The 15,103-nt window shown below is 48.8% G+C and overlaps 7 protein-coding genes across 7 annotated transcripts; 4 read left to right on the forward strand and 3 right to left on the reverse strand.

Moving 5' to 3' along the window:
- Positions 1-37: 37 nt before the first annotated feature.
- F9C07_2151154 (mitochondrial carrier domain-containing protein) lies at positions 38-2,256 on the reverse strand. Its single transcript, XM_071509232.1, has 7 exons — positions 2,238-2,256; positions 1,420-2,094; positions 1,326-1,360; positions 1,204-1,277; positions 926-1,144; positions 531-868; positions 38-481 (listed from the first exon to the last, which is right to left on the reverse strand). Exons 2-7 carry the CDS (start codon positions 1,600-1,602, stop codon positions 278-280), a joined length of 1,053 nt encoding a protein of 350 aa, XP_071365057.1. The 5' UTR covers positions 1,603-2,094; positions 2,238-2,256; the 3' UTR covers positions 38-277.
- A 2,147-nt stretch (positions 2,257-4,403) lies between these two features.
- Positions 4,404-5,839, forward strand: F9C07_5092 (putative sterol carrier protein; the record flags this gene model as incomplete). The annotated part of the gene is made up of 2 exons (XM_041290969.1): positions 4,404-4,897; positions 4,957-5,839. The coding sequence occupies 2 exons, from the start codon at positions 4,404-4,406 to the stop codon at positions 5,837-5,839; spliced, it is 1,377 nt and encodes a 458-aa protein (XP_041144692.1).
- Positions 5,840-7,394: 1,555 nt separating this feature from the next.
- F9C07_2104931 (uncharacterized protein) lies at positions 7,395-8,009 on the forward strand (the record flags this gene model as incomplete). The annotated part of the gene is made up of 1 exon (XM_041285352.1): positions 7,395-8,009. The coding sequence occupies one exon, from the start codon at positions 7,395-7,397 to the stop codon at positions 8,007-8,009; it is 615 nt and encodes a 204-aa protein (XP_041144693.1).
- Positions 8,010-8,708: 699 nt separating this feature from the next.
- Positions 8,709-9,486, reverse strand: F9C07_5094 (uncharacterized protein). The gene is made up of 4 exons (XM_041290975.2): positions 9,376-9,486; positions 9,113-9,310; positions 8,961-9,057; positions 8,709-8,904 (listed from the first exon to the last, which is right to left on the reverse strand). Exons 1-4 carry the CDS (start codon positions 9,475-9,477, stop codon positions 8,798-8,800), a joined length of 504 nt encoding a protein of 167 aa, XP_041144694.1. The 5' UTR covers positions 9,478-9,486; the 3' UTR covers positions 8,709-8,797.
- Positions 9,487-9,723: 237 nt separating this feature from the next.
- F9C07_5095 (uncharacterized protein) lies at positions 9,724-11,248 on the forward strand (the record flags this gene model as incomplete). Its single annotated transcript, XM_041290970.1, has 3 exons — positions 9,724-9,757; positions 9,828-10,476; positions 10,537-11,248. The coding sequence occupies 3 exons, from the start codon at positions 9,724-9,726 to the stop codon at positions 11,246-11,248; spliced, it is 1,395 nt and encodes a 464-aa protein (XP_041144695.1).
- Positions 11,249-12,258: 1,010 nt separating this feature from the next.
- On the reverse strand, positions 12,259-13,389 carry F9C07_2282082 (tryptophan-rich basic nuclear protein). Its single transcript, XM_041290976.2, has 3 exons — positions 13,027-13,389; positions 12,731-12,917; positions 12,259-12,635 (listed from the first exon to the last, which is right to left on the reverse strand). Exons 1-3 carry the CDS (start codon positions 13,111-13,113, stop codon positions 12,319-12,321), a joined length of 591 nt encoding a protein of 196 aa, XP_041144696.1. The 5' UTR covers positions 13,114-13,389; the 3' UTR covers positions 12,259-12,318.
- F9C07_2151182 (uncharacterized protein) lies at positions 13,390-14,769 on the forward strand. Its single transcript, XM_041285353.2, has one exon. The coding sequence runs from the start codon at positions 13,556-13,558 to the stop codon at positions 14,693-14,695; it is 1,140 nt and encodes a 379-aa protein (XP_041144697.1). The 5' UTR covers positions 13,390-13,555; the 3' UTR covers positions 14,696-14,769.
- Positions 14,770-15,103: the final 334 nt, after the last annotated feature.

Genomic DNA, 15,103 nt, shown 5'->3' on the forward strand with positions numbered 1-15,103 from the left:
GAAAACCCAACCCCACCGGACAACGGATGACGTTGTGTGTTGGCCTGAGGCACCACATAACTTGATATTGTATTTCTATAGATTCACTCCGCACAATAATTTGTGGCTACACGACTTAGTCTAATTAAATAACAGTCAAGTTATTCATTCTGTATTTGCGTGGAGCCTCAGGCTCATGCACATATGTACTCGATAAAATATAAATCATAAAAGCATACTCCGGCAGTCCCCAAGGCCAATGGCCATCTGCGCATCGGCTAATGTCCCAGAAATCGTATCAATCCAATTGATTGATCTTCATCTTTATGTATTCGAAGATACTGAGCAAGATCATATTGTTTACCCCAGTACGGATGAGAATAATCGAAAGTCCTTTATACATACTGGACTTGGCAACCGCAGCCGACGCCTCCCCGACTTCGCTGGATTTTCCGAGCAACACGCTCTGGGCACGGGTCTTTCGAGTATCAAGTGGATAGGTCTATGACGGTTAGTAACCCGCAAAAAGGCATCATTGTTGCGGCACTTACACAAAACCACGGGACAGTGCTGCAAATCGCCCCGGCAATCATGGGGCCGCCGAACGGGGATTTGTCTGGGCCAAGCTCTTTCGATGCGACTTGCTTTACCGTTTCGTAGACACTAAAGTATAAGCCAGACCCTAGAGTATCACGCAGAGCGTGCAGATGAAAGCCGGTGTACAGGCCACGGATTCCGTAACGTTGGACGATCTGCCGAATGGCCTCGATGGTGCCGAGACGGGGCTTGTTACGCAATGAGGGGTCATTGACCGCGTCTGGCGAGGCCTGGGCACGGTTTGACACCAAGACCGAGGTCTGAACGACATTCTTAGCAAGCTCAAAGGGGCCTTTACTCAAGTCAGTGGCTGAAGCTCAGGTAAACAGATGCAATTATTCAGTCGTACATGCAAGCGGGGAAGTGATGAGCCCAGCAATTAGTCCAGCAGTGGTGAACGTCACAAAGGTAGAGACGGTAGGCGTGCTGCCCGGTTGATTGTACATAACCAGAGGAGACTCGCCAGTCATTCTCTCGAAGAAATCTGAGATACGATGTTTGGCAGCGTTATATGTAGAGAAGTTTACAACCCGAACAGCTGTAACACTCGCTAAAGGTGGCAGAGCCCCTGAATGCAGACACGTCAATTGTCGACCATTGCTCATTCCAAGTTCTGCGATGACTTACCGGCAACGTAGCCACGGGGTCCTTCAGTCCGCCACAAGTAGCGGACACACTGAAACACATTTTTAAAGTTGTGGCTAGTGAAGTCAGCACAGGTTTTCCTATTGGGTTTGTTAAGCACTTACGTCTGCATGCGAGTTTTCACATTTTCGAGAGGAGTCTAGGGGCAGCCAATTAGCTTATTTTCTATTCAAACATCCGCTCTAGCCTGAGGCGTACCACAGCAAGAGTCGCGCAGATCGTAGAAGTCGCCGAGGCCACCTGGGTCTTGTAGTTCTTGAGAAATTTGTTACGAGTTGCTTCATCCATAATCCAGGTACTACCAGCCGGCATCATGGCAGGTGAAGGTTGTGAGGGGGACGGAGAAAAGGGCGCATGTTCAGAGTGTTCGTCAAGAGTCATCCCTGGAGGTATCCCATTTGGGGCGAAATGGGAGAGGCCCTGCTTGATTGTAGCTCGTATGTTCAATTCGGTTCAATGTTGTGAAGCAGGCTGGGGAACCCTATGGAACGCAAAGCGGTCTCTCAACGTGCGAGCAGACCGTTCGGCGTCCCACAATTGTCCATGAAGCAGGGGCCTAGACCACCCTTTGTTTCCGAGATTCGATCTGTAGAGAGAGGGTGCGGATACTTCGCGGGGAGGGGGATCGATATCGTTTGTTATATCAGTGAAGGAGAGACGATAGCGGAGGCCAGTAGTAGGGCCGTAGCGACAATGTCGGCGTCTTTCGTGTCTGCGCACCCGACACGGCTACAGTCGGGGTCGAATGGTTTTCTGGACCTGGTGTAGAATACACCAAGGTGCCTTTTCTATCACGTTCAAAAAAAAAAAAAGAAAAGAAAAAAAGAAAAGAAAAGAAAAATAGCAGGAAAAACAGTGCGATTCAGGAGCTACCTATATAGCAGAACCATAATGTCAGCTTCATCGAGCACACTAGGCCTTTTCATTTTTTTTTTCTCTGTTCTTTCTTTCTTTTTCTTCGTCTTGGGACCATTGTGCGAAAAGGAAATGTAAAATCAGAGGAAAACCAAGCTTACCTCCAGGGACGAGACCTCCAACTTTTGTGGGTGTGGAAGAAACCCAATACAGTGAACACACTCGAATGGGATGAATCGAAGAGGGAGTCGAGTTGAGGGAATCACCAGCTGCCCATGATCGTAGTCGGTAGGCACGGACTGTAACTCAGTACAGCTGGTGGTAATTTAGGTAAGTTCCAGCTTCTAAATTACAATTGCAGTGGAAATTCCAGCAGGTATGTGGGTGAGGGCAGTAAATGGTGGACCTTCTTTCTCCCCTTTCAACTGGTCGGTTCGCTCGAACTGGTTTAGATTATCTGTCCAGTGACGTCGTCGTGAGGCATCCAGTACGACCTCCACCATACACACACTTAAACCCACCCTACTTTCCTTAGAGGTCGATCCTCCCATTGCTAGACTCCAGTTAGGGAGGTACTGCTTTAGTACTCAATGAGCGTATGGTAATATTTAAATGTTTACTTTCTCTCTTTCTCGCTCCAATTCCCACCCTCTTCCACGATAATACAGCTAAGTCCCGAGTTCTCAACAATCATTTATCGGAGTTCAAGGTACTGCCCCCCTTTATGGTAGGAACTGACCAGTGCCAGTGGCAAGGGCGTGAAGGCGTATCGGACCAAACCAGTCCGGGCGGTGGTAACACCCGCTCCGTCTACCCCGCCCAACCAACGGGCCCTCTGATTGATTGAGGAATGAAGAGGATGGGTGGACTACTCCGGATTTGGTCTAGGTGAGTGCCAGGGACAAATCATTTAGAATATGACCTAGTCTAGATACTGCCTGAGTTATTGACGGAGTATATAATCCTTTGTTGAATGATAGGTAGACGGCAGCCATCCCTCCCTCCCCCTAGTCATGGAGTAAACCTTCATCCATTACCTATTCTTTTAATCGTGCGTATCTGGAAAAAGCCCCTCGTGATGATGGAGTCAAAAATGAATCCTCGTCCGTGTCCATGACGAATACCACTCGATTCATGAAAACATCAGTTGAGCCAAATTGCCTCATAAAGCAACTGACAATTATCGTTTCAATATCTTCCACCGTCAGGAAACTATGGATCGACGGAGTGTATCGTTGGCCGTACCACGGTTATGTAATGGCCCCGACCATCCTAGTCGAAGAATGGTGTCGTAATAGTAGGTCACTAAGAGCTATGTAGGTAGTCTAAATAATCTGACTCGCAATCAGAGGCGCAAACAGCTGCCCCAACTTTGGTCCTCTTCGGTACATCACCCATGTTTACTGGCCAGAATGTCAGGGCATCATCAACTTGACAAGTGAGCTTTGATCCGGTTTATCAACTAAATTCTATCCCAAGCCACGTAGAATAGTTGATATGCCATGTGATTGGGGACTTTTGGGTGGGAATCGGCTTCGAAGCTCAATCAACTTATACTCGACTGTCTTAAGGTCTGCTGAGTACAGAGGAACTAGATCTAGTTCTTGTTCCACCCCCATTAAACTAGAACAAGTTTCTTGTTCATTTCATGAATGCATTGTGTATAACAAGGCATGAACCTGGTTATATCCCGCGGTACAGAACCCGATATATACTCATTACCCTCTAGGCTAGGTACGGCAGCATACCCAACACCACAACTGGGCCCAACAAGTTATTGATCACCTCGGACTCAATCATATACCTTTTTTTTATGTTTCCACCCCCCTTTTATCAAATCTAGTAGACATTGTCCCTCGATTGATCTGATCGTATAACCCTCGGAACCTCACAGTCGACCTAGGTACAACGCAATCATGTGAGATGGACCAAAAAACAAAAAGAGGCTTGACCATGACTACCCTTGATCTAGACGGCGAGATGATCAGCAAAAAGCAATAGCTGTGGTTTTCTATGCATCGTACAGTAGAAAGACATGAGATATGAAGAGTTGTGCAGGACGTACACAAAGGAACAAAGAATATCCTCGGGACCTCGGTCGGCGGCTCCCCGCAAAAAAGTACCGTGTGGCTTTCTCCGCAGTAAATCATTCTGCAGAGATTCATATGCTTGCTCCTGGACCGATCGTTATATATACTTTAAACCAGAACAATAGTTTCATAGTTCTCCATTTCTAGACAACCTACACTACTTCACAGACTTTACCTTCCTCCCTTTCTTCTTCCTCCCTTATCGATTAGAATATCTGATAACCACCTATCGTCACAATGGGCAAAAAAGCAGCATCTCCCGCCTATGTCCTAGGTGTGGGAATGACCAAGTTCATCAAACCCCGGGGCAAGGTTGACTATCATGAGCTTGGTTTTGAGGCTGGTGTCAAGGCCATGCTGGACGCCCACATCAATTACGACGATGTTGAGCAAGGGATTGCGTGCTACGTCTATGGTGACAGCACCTGCGGCCAGCGTGTGTTTTATCAGTTCGGTCTGACACAGATTCCCATTTACAATGTGAACAACAACTGTTCAACGGGCTCCACTGGCTTGGCGATGGCTCGTACGATGGTTTCTCACGGAGCCGCCGACTGTGTTCTCGTTGTCGGCTTCGAGAAGATGAGTCCTGGAAGCCTTCAGTCGGTTTTCAATGACCGAGAAAACCCCACAGGCTTGTTTGGAATGATGATGGCCGAGACCAGGGGAATCACGAACGCCCCAGGAGCAGCTCAAATGTTTGGCAACGCTGGTCGGGAGTACATGGAAAAGTACGCTCTCCGCGGCCCATCTGTCTGTTTCTACAGAGTCTAACTGACATGGTGTGTAGGTATGGAGCGAAGAACGAAGACTTCGCCGAGATAGGCCGTATCAACCATGAGCATTCCAAGCGCAACCCATACTCGCAGTTTCAGACCGAATACACCCTTGAGCAGGTTCTCAAGGCGCCCATGATTCACGAGCCACTCACCAAGCTTCAGTGCTGCCCGACATCGGATGGTGCTGCTGCCGCTGTTATCGTTTCCCAAGAATTCCTGGATGCTCGGCCGCATCTCAAGGACCAGGCGATCTTGATTGCAGGCCAGCAACTGGCCACCGACAATAGCACCCTATACAACCGAAGCTCAATTGACTTGATGGGTTTCGGAATGGCCCGTAATGCTTGCCGAGCGGCTGCTAAGGAGGCCGGCGTGAATGTAAAGGATATCAAGGTGTGCGAGTTGCACGACTGCTTTTCCGCCAATGAGATGATAACGATCGACGCACTGGAGCTGTGCGAGCCCGGTAAGGCGCACGAGATGGTTCGTCGGGGCGACATTACTTATGGGGGGAAGATGGTTATCAATCCATCGGGAGGCCTCATTTCAAAGGGCCATCCACTGGGCGCGACGGGCATCGCGCAGTGCGCGGAACTGGTGTGGCACCTGCGTGGCTGGGCAAACAACCGGTTGATTGATGGAACGGATGCCGCCCTGCAACACAACCTGGGTCTGGGAGGTGCGGTCGTAGTGACTGTCTACAAGCGAGCGGATGGCAAAGTTGCGACGCTCGTGCCGTCGGACGCTGTTGGAAAGATCAACGGTCTTGGCTACAACCCAGCTGTTGAAGCCAAGGGCTTCACAGCTGAACAGGCAAAGACGGTTTTGAGTAAGAACCACAGCAGTGAGTGGGCACTATCCGACACCCAGGACAGGGTTCTCGCTCGTTTCTAGAGCAAGGTCAGTGTGGAGTGCAAAAGACGATGGTAGCCTTGTCACGGCTCTGCTACTGCCTTTGCACTACCATCTTGGCTTTGTACATTGTTTATACATAGAATGACGAACTACGGAGTAATAAGTTATTCAAGGAACCGGAATATCGTACAGCCGTACTACTGCTAGTTGTTAGTTGTAGATTACATAACCCATCCCACAAGCTCCACCGAATAAATTTCCGCGTTTGTTTCCCACCGGCTTTTCCTTTCTTCAACATATTTCAGGTCTCCGACATACCCTTGTTGATGGAGGTTTTGGCCTTCAAAGCTCCCGTTCCGTCTGCAAATTTTAGACCGAGACCGAGAGCGATAAATCTGTGCTCGTTCTAATCCCATCACCTGCCAGCCGGTTTAACCGGTTCGACTCCGGGGTTGTTTGGGTTCGCTTTGAGCATACATCCCTTTCTGAGGGATTTTGATTGAGGACGCATGCCAGTCCTTTCGTATTTAGTTGAGCGATCAACCATCTCAGCCTTGAGAGAAGGGTGACTGCTTTTTTTTTTCTTATAGCCCAGGAGAGAAGATGATCTTTCCCTTGCTCAACCGAAGCTGCTCACAGACTAACAAACAGGTCAATATACTCTCGTAAACTCGCACAGAAAAAGACAAAATTCAAACAAGGCATATTCGAAGTCTCGTCCGTCACTGCTCTATGATATTCGAGGTCAAAACCGTGCCGAAAACGACTCGTGGACTATGTCCACTTCTAAACGCTCCCTCGTGTTGCGTCCACCTATGTTTCAAATGGGGTGGTACGTGTCAAAGTAGGGAGATACATTCCGAATTGTGTCACTCTGTAGTTTTCTGGAATGTGCGTTGCGTAGTCAAGATTTTCAAAGTATGTCGCCTTGGGAATTTGTGGCGTGTTTGCAAAGCCAAGGCGCCGGGAAGGGCTTCCACGGTCTCCTGCGGATGGCTTATCGCGGCAGGCTTCGACACAAAGACGGTAGAGCTTAATCGGATGATCCCAAGGAGTATGTCGATCAGACCAGTTAGTTATGTTGCCCAGCCAAGGGCGGGCTGCAATATCTGGAAAGATCTTCTTCTCATCCTAGGATGGGGAATGTGTCTGGCAAGATTATCCTACACTGGTTGAGGCACTCCTTCCAATCAAATGAGGGAATAACGACAGGAGTCCATACCGTGAATTCGACATACTGTTTACTCCCTTGCTTCCTTGCAGTTGCCATCGTACACAGTATGGTGCTTGAAGTTTGTCAGGAGAAGACCATACGCAAATCTCATTGCGCGAGCCAGCACCTTACGAGCTCTGGGAAATACCTGGTTGCCACCCTTGGGTATGTGTGTATGTGTGTCCTCGTGTGTTTACCGTTTTGACAATCTGTCTCCCCTATAAATGATGGGTTTATTCTGCACGAGGTAGTGAACCGTTCCTTCTAGAGCACGTTCCCTCAGAAAGTTGTATGCAAATAGTTTGGCTATCTCTATAGGCCTGTCCATTCCTTTCAATTGATATCTTTCTCGTTGCAATCTCAGCTCACACACCTGTCAAAATGGCTCGTACCACGCTCTCTTTCTATGCCGTTTGCTTCATCCTAGCCCTCACGGGCTCTGCTTTGCCTGCCAAGCGCGCCGACCCTTCCTCGTCTGCCAGTGCGGTTGCCCCCAGCGGCATGACGAATTTTGCCTACGATGCTGTGAAGGTGAGCTATACGCTGAATACGCCTGCTGGGCCGGTGATTGATAGGACTCAGTCCGCCACCCACATGGCGCAGGACATCAACAAAGAATTCTATGACGATGATGAGACTGCGAAGCCCACGCCCATCGATATTCCCCCTGTTCATCCCACGCCTTCCAGCAGTGGGCCAGCAACAAAGTCTCTAAAGGACGTTTACAAAGAGCAAGCTGCACAGAAAGTGCATGATCTCGAGGAGCCCTCACCCTCGCCTACGCCGAAAACCGACACCAAGGCTGAGGAGCCTCAAACGGAGCCTTCAACGGAAGAGCGACAGCAAAGCGAGCCTGCTCCTACTCCTACTCGCACGGAGCAGCAGCCCGCCAGCAGCTCCTCCGTAGCTCCAGCCGCTTCTAGCTCTCCTGTTGAGAAACCCGACCCTATCGGTGATCTCCCCATTATCGGCAGTCTCCTGAAGGGAGTGCTGTAAATTTTGTACCGGGAGGACTATATTGAGTCACGGGTTGTTGGGGCAAGTTAGAAGTCATGTTTCTGAACATCTTATCTATACATCTTAATCAAATTATTAGCCATCGTTTTCCATTTGACTAATTGGACTTTGCTTGGTGCATAGAGGCGCCTTGAGACCCCGTGTGAAGAAAAGCTGACCAATCTAATATGTGCTCCAGTCCCTATTGGAGCAAATGATTCGTGTAGCAAGATATTTGAGTAAGTTAATACACTGTGTGATCAATGTGTAGGTGCATTTCTTGTCTGCAAGAGGTTATCTTGAAATTCTGCTATAACCCTCAGATGCCGAGTTAGGGCTTAGATGCGAGGAATCATCGCCTTGAACATCAGCTCACAGACGGTCGGCTAGGCATGAAGACTGGGTTCATGGTTCTAAAGTCTTGTGCATACGGCTGGCCTCCAGCATAAGTAAAGATTATCGTACATAGTTGCTGCCAATAGCTGCCTAAACCGAGCAGACCACGTATATAGGACCCTGGCATACACGTATGATCCATCACTTACACATCTGGGTATCCTCCAATAATGAATAATAGACCTCTAGTATTGCGAGTCCAGCGCGCGTTGATGACCCTGTCTATTCTTTAACCCGGTAGCTCACCCAGGAGTATTGCCAACTGACATACACAGACCGCGGCATCTAGAAGACCTGCCTGCGAGGATAACAGTTGGATGTAGTAGCGTTTTATATCACCCTTGTATTGATAGTGAGGTAGTGATTGCCCATCACTTGCAGCGAGAGATGGGTCATGAACTCTTATTTTGGTTTGCTCTCTGCTGCCCTTCGTAAAGACCAGTGTAATACCCTGCAAAGTACCAGGACATCATAAGGTTCTTCAGTCCTTCATCTTGGACTAAGCCATGCACAAAATCAGCTTATATGGCGGCATATGGATGCAGAATCTCTCACCTTGCGATAACATTGCCTGAGGCATGGCGGCTCCCAAAAGATTGGGCCCATCCGTGGTATTCGTTCCTTGAACAGAGACTTCTGGGCTGCCTGCTTTCTGAGTCAAAAATTAGTTGCCTTGTCATAAATCAAGTACAGCTAAAACCGCATACTTGCGAGACATCCGTTTGTGGAATGTGCTGAGCCTCAGCGGATGCCGCTACTGAATCGATTGCCGGCTCGTCAACATCGGCCTCCATGTGGTCAACTTCTTGATCATCCTCCTGGATTATCTGTTCATTTTCAGCGCCTTGAGCATCCCTCAATACATCCTCGACATTCTCCCCTTTGGCGTGGATGCTATGGTAGAGCTATTCGGTGGTGTGTTAGAAATGCATATCACGTGCGCCGGGGTTTCAGAGGGAGCAGAAGGTACCTTGTATTCTTCTACTGCTTCGTCCCAACTCTGTACGAGCGCAGAGTCATCCCAGATTTCTTCTTGTGTCAGTGCCTTAGTCGCATTCTTGTTCTTCCCCATGGTATCTACTTCACCTTAGATAGAAAAAGGGGAAAGAAGGGCAGTTTTCTTGAGGACGATTTGTTGTGGTGCCAGTGAAAGGTAAATCGATAAGAACTAAGACTTGAGACGGAAGCTCACCGCTTGGCGTTCCATCGGAAGAAAGAAAAAATACGTGCAAAAAAAAAGTTTCCGCACCCTCTTCCTATCAACAGGTTTGGATTGTAGCGCTCAACCACAGCCTACAATTTATTAATCCACGCCATAATGGCCCCAGATAAGAAGGATAAGAAGCGCAAGGGTATGTTGCCCTTCCATTTCGCTAAGACATCTCAGGTCGGCTACCGTACCACTTACTGACAATGTCACAGCTGCCGCCGCTACTGCCGCCGCCGATTCTCCCGCAAAGAAGACCAAGAAGGTTGAGGCCAAGCCCACCGAATCCACAAATGCAAGCCCCAAGCCTATTCTGAAGAAGAACAAGGAAAATGATGCGGAGAAGCCTGCTGCAAAGTTGAAGGTCAATGGCGAACCGACAAGGCAGGTCAAGCCTCGCAAGCGCGCTGCCGATTTCCTCAGCGACAACGAGGACAGCGAGTCGGAGGACGCCCCTAAGACCAAGATCGAGACAGAGAAGAAGTTGAGCAACAAGAAAACTAAGAAGGCGGATGGTACAGCAGCCCCCGCTCCCAAGGAGAACACTACCAAGGCCAAAGCAAGCACCAAGGCCAAGAAACCAGAGCCTGTCGCAGAAGAGTCTGACGATGGGGAGATGGATGATGAAGAGTCTGCCGCATCTGGCGCTAGCGCAAGTGAAGATGAGGAAGAGGATGACCGGACAGCCGCGCTCATTAGGGGCTTCGAGAGCAGCGGGGATGAGGACGAGTCCGGGGATGAAGGATTTAACCCCGACCAACCCGTTCCTAAGATCCCTGATTCTAAAAAGGCCAAGAGAAAGATCTTGAAGAAACAGAAGGAAAACAAACAAGAGGCAGAGGAGCCAGGTACTGTATACGTCGGGTGAGTGTTCCGGGCCTTACTCGTTTATTGATGAATTAGGTCTAACCAGCCACTTTACAGACGTATTCCGCACGGTTTCTACGAACATCAGATGAAGGCTTACTTCTCGCAATTCGGCGAAATCTCTCGTCTGCGTCTTTCTCGGAATCGCATTACCGGCCGCTCGAAGCATTACGCTTTCATTGAGTTCACCTCCACCTCTGTGGCGAAGATTGTCGCTGGGACCATGGATAACTATCTGATGTATGGTCATATCCTGAAGTGCAAATACGTGCCCCAGGAACAATTGCATCCAGAGCTCTGGAAGGGCGCCAATAGACGGTTTAAGCGGACCCCCTGGAACCGAATTGAGAAGAAGCGACTCGACAAGGCCAAAACAAGAGAGCAGTGGTCGGAGCGCATCGATCGCGAACAGAAGAGACGACTCGCCAAGGCTGAGAAACTCAAGGCTCTGGGCTACGAGCTCGAATTACCTCAGTTGAAGAGTGTCGACGAGGTCCCTATTCAACAGGAAGAGAATAAGACGATTGAGGCGTCGGAGACAGTATTCGACGAACCTGTCAAGGCTATTGAAGCGCCAAAGGAGGAGAAAAAGGTTGCTGATGATACCCCAAAGAAAGCTAAGAAGGACAAGAAGAAGGGCGCACAATCAACCGACCAGGAGACACCAAAGGAGCAACCCAAGAAGGAGATCCCTGCAGCAACTGCTTCGCCTGCCACCAAGGCTGGAGCAAAGGCTAAGAAGGCGAAAAAGACCAAGGCCAAGGCGTAAATTCCAGTTTAAAATTCTCTGTAACTTTCATAGCATAGATTATGTTTTCTCCATTGCCTTGGGACAAAAAGCGGCTGTATGTTTTATATTCCTAGTCTAAGTCTTAAGTCACATTAGTTGAAAATTCCCATTATCGAAAGAAAAATGGTGATATCTTCCAGCAGCGCTTCTTTCTCTCTCTTACAGTCCGACACACAAATTCCGGCACAATGTAAAGGACATGATTGGCTGTTCAGGATACGTAACACGTGATTACACTAGCCCACAGAGGCTTAGTGGAACCACTACCATCAGCCGAAAGACTAGAAAAAAAGCGCCAGCGGAACTTTTCGCTCTCGAATTCTTCCTCTCTCTCCAACTTCTCGCTCAAAGGATCGCATTCAAAGCTCACACACAGAATATTCCTAACGGGATATTCTCCTCTTCTCAAGAGAGGTAATGGCTTTGGGAGAAAGTCCCCGGACATCCTGACCTTCTTATCGGTCAGGCACTGCGGAAACGCGCCGCCATAGAAGCAATTCGATAGCGGCTGACTGCCCTATTCCCTCCCAGTGTCCTGTTTGTATCCGACGCCTTCAAGGTGGAAACAATGGTGGTATAACTGGGTGCTGGAGAGGGGTTTATCTGGGTTGCTATTCGTCGTGTTTGGATAGTCATGCGATTGCTTGGTTCCCTTGCAGGAACTGGGTAACTCAATGGGGCTCATTCTTGAGGCGAGAAGTTCACTTCTTTTATCTTCCAGAGTCTGTAGCTTATGGTAAAGCGGTGCATCGTGTTGGCTTCACACGGAGTCGAGCACAGAAGCCCTGTCGCAGGGGCCGGACTCCCTTGTTTACATCTTGTTTCGCTGTTTCTTTCACTGTTCGCATGATGATATACCAATCATAGAGTCAAGCCCTGAAATCCCTACTACGGTAAGGGGTTGTTGACGATAAACGATTGTTTTCATATCTGAAGAACATCATTCTTGTACACTATTAGAGAGATATCTTCTTATTCTAACAGAATAAACTCTTGGTTTTCTTTTACATTCTCATGCAACCCATAATATGTAACATGGCAACCGTCAATCATTGCGTCTTTTGAGCCGTAGCAACCGGAGTAGGTCGTGCTGTTTGCAGAAACATCGAAGTGACCATCTCCGCCGTAACCGAAACCGCCGTCGCGCACACGCTGTTCCAAACATGAACGCTCACCGATCCCATAGGAGCTCGGGGGAATGACAGAATCCATTGCACGTAGTAAGGGATCCACGCTTCAGGTAACGCAAAAACGGGCGTCTTCGAGTACCAGAATTGAAGGAAGATTTTCAACCCGTTCGTGCTAAGCCACCGGGCGATCTTGACGCTCCAATCGAAGGAGCTCTTCTGTGCCGTGAGAGTTTTATCTGTAGGTGTGGTATATTGAATTAGCCTCAGCACTAGTTATGGAGGTGTGGCTCAAAGAGAATGTAAACAAGAGGGCTGGAGGCACGTCACATACTCAGCTGTTCGTATTCATCCATGGTTTTATCATGTCGACGCCTAAGCTTAGCCCACTTTGCGAATTCATCCTGAGAGCTGGTGTTGTTCATGTCTCGTTTCAGCTCGAGGGCTTCGCGCTTCAACCGGCTCTGTTCCCGCGCATTCTTCGAAGTTGATGTGGGTAATTTCAGGTAGAGGAGCCATAGCTAAAGGAGAAAAGCCTAGTCAGTCAAGGAACAGCTGATCAAGGTGGCAGTTAAAGTGGTTTGGACCGTGTGACTGGGTGTAGCTTGATCAGGAAACGTTAGGACGTACCAGGCTGTCAATCGTGCTTGCGCCAGCAGTATTCACCACATAAATGGCAACATGAAGAAAAAAGATCGTCCAGATCAAGGATAGCATCGTGAAGCGTGTAGTTTAGGTTGTGGTAGAGAAGTATGACTGACAGAAGGAACTGACTGCACAGCTACTTTTTTGGTTTGTGGGAGACCACAGCACCCACCTGCGCTGGAGAGATAATCAGACCTGCTCCGTGCGATCTTAAAATGACGAAAACCCCAATTGACGGGTTGAGGTCAGGAGACAAGTGGAAGAAGAGTAAAAAGGAGAAACTGGACACTCAGTCGGAGAGGTCGTGGAACAATGAACTCTCGTAACTTGGATGACGTTGTCATGTTGGCCTCTCTCTCGTTTCTGCCCCATTTAATCCGTCGGCAGCGTTTCTGCCCGCCTTTCAACACAGCATCTAATTGTACCCACCTGAAACTACCACACAAGGCCATTGTCAACGCCATGATAAATGACGGTTGACTAGTTCAATGATGGGACAGATTGAAACATCCCAATGTCCGCCTCAGACAATGCGTTCCAAGAACTCGCCCGGATCTTTTCGACCAGAAATAACCGCATTCTTGAGATCGAGATTCTCCCGCCAGCTCTTGGTCCCCTGCTCCAAGACGAATGCTCTGTAGGTATAACAAAGAAATACCTGGTTCAGTCGTTTGTGGTTGCTAGACGTATATTCTTTGAGAAGTCGAGGTCCAACTTCGAATGTGGATCTCCACGCGCGATACTTCGGAACGAGAATGAGAGCGTAACGCACGGCGCTTCGGACGCGATCCTCGAGGACCTTCTAGTCTCAACAGAAATAATCTTGTTATTCGACTGCGAGCATATTACAGCATGCAACTGGAGACGCGGACGGCTGGACGCCCTCAACAGACACCATGATTTTTCCTCCGACGATCCGGGGCCGCTTATCCAAGCTCTAGAAAATGAGCTCACCCTGATGACAACTTACCTTTGTTCGCCCTTGCACCGGCATACAAAATCCCCGACGTTATGGCAACATCGATTATGGGTGCTAGCTCGGTTACTCGAAATACGCGAGGTGGGAGCGAGACGAGCAAACTTCGTCAGCCCGTTCGAAGTAACAAACCAACAACAGAAGAGTAATGTCGACTGGCTAAAATCTGAGCTAGCTGTTGTCCATCGGGCCGGAGAACTACACCCACGGAACTATTATGCTTTCAACTACATGAGACAAGTGCTCGGCGTCCTTTCCGATACGACAAAAGCCCGGCAAGGTCCTTCTGCGTTGGCCGAGTCAATCATTGATTTGGCGCTGCCTTGGTGCTTGGCCCACCCTTCAGATGTATCCGGGTGGATGTTTATGCTCTATCTCCTGGAAGTTGTTCCGAAAGGAGATCTTCATCCTAATGTTGTTAAGAAGGTGGTCGGCTACGCTTTAGATGTCGGGTGGGAAGGCGAGAGCCTCTGGACTTTTATAGACCTGTCTGTTCAATCGCTTGGTCTGGAGGAAACGGTCAGAAATACGCTGCAGATGATTCCGGGGACCTCCTATACTACTATTTCCACGGTTCAAGATGAATCGACAAGGAATACAGCTCTGCCGGCGCGGTCTTGGAAATCTTGGCTGACGATGGCGAGGAAATACTGGGATAGCTGCAATCAAGTTGCCTAATAGACCTATATATCCAAAAACACCAAACGCTACCCACGTTCGGGCCGTGGCGAGATGCCACCAAATGTTGAGAAATTTAATGTTTTAAGCAACAGGTATGATTAATGTAATCTCTCGTGCCTTCGTGATACGTCGCTCTGGGTACAAAGAATGGAAACTCCTCCGCGTTCGAATAACGCCTCGCTAGATATAATGCTATAATAATATGCGCCAGTAGCCCCCAACTTCCCTGTATGGTATCCAGTGTATTATATGAAATAGCCCGCATAGATCCATCATTCCCGTCACCAACATATGGCATCTCTCCAAACACATGCGCTCCAGCGAATATGGTTATAATCCAAAAAAGCGGATGTTGCTCGAGGGATATATCACAAGAGGACGTTCATTGAAGCGAAGGGGGGTGGT

This window comes from Aspergillus flavus, chromosome 3, assembly GCF_009017415.1.
Source record: "Aspergillus flavus chromosome 3, complete sequence".
Taxonomy (NCBI): Eukaryota; Fungi; Ascomycota; class Eurotiomycetes; order Eurotiales; family Aspergillaceae; genus Aspergillus; species Aspergillus flavus.

Excerpts from the sequence above, each read along its gene's own strand:
- F9C07_2151154 (XM_071509232.1), bottom strand. The coding sequence starts at position 1,602 with ATGACTCTTGACGAACACTCTGAACATGCGCCCTTTTCTCCGTCCCCC. Across the intron at positions 1,145-1,203 it reads ACCCCGTGGCTACGTTGCCG|GGGCTCTGCCACCTTTAGCG; the intron begins GTAAGTCATCGC and ends GTCTGCATTCAG. Across the intron at positions 482-530 it reads GCACTGTCCCGTGGTTTTGT|ACCTATCCACTTGATACTCG; the intron begins GTAAGTGCCGCA and ends TAACCGTCATAG.
- F9C07_5094 (XM_041290975.2), bottom strand. The coding sequence starts at position 9,477 with ATGGGGAAGAACAAGAATGCGACTAAGGCACTGACACAAGAAGAAATC. Across the intron at positions 9,311-9,375 it reads AAGCAGTAGAAGAATACAAG|CTCTACCATAGCATCCACGC; the intron begins GTACCTTCTGCT and ends ACCACCGAATAG. Across the intron at positions 9,058-9,112 it reads CACAAACGGATGTCTCGCAA|AAAGCAGGCAGCCCAGAAGT; the intron begins GTATGCGGTTTT and ends TTTTTGACTCAG.
- F9C07_2282082 (XM_041290976.2), bottom strand. The coding sequence starts at position 13,113 with ATGCTATCCTTGATCTGGACGATCTTTTTTCTTCATGTTGCCATTTAT. Across the intron at positions 12,918-13,026 it reads CAAGCACGATTGACAGCCTG|CTATGGCTCCTCTACCTGAA; the intron begins GTACGTCCTAAC and ends TTTCTCCTTTAG. Across the intron at positions 12,636-12,730 it reads GGATGAATACGAACAGCTGA|ATAAAACTCTCACGGCACAG; the intron begins GTATGTGACGTG and ends CCACACCTACAG.
- F9C07_2151182 (XM_041285353.2), top strand. The coding sequence starts at position 13,556 with ATGTCCGCCTCAGACAATGCGTTCCAAGAACTCGCCCGGATCTTTTCG.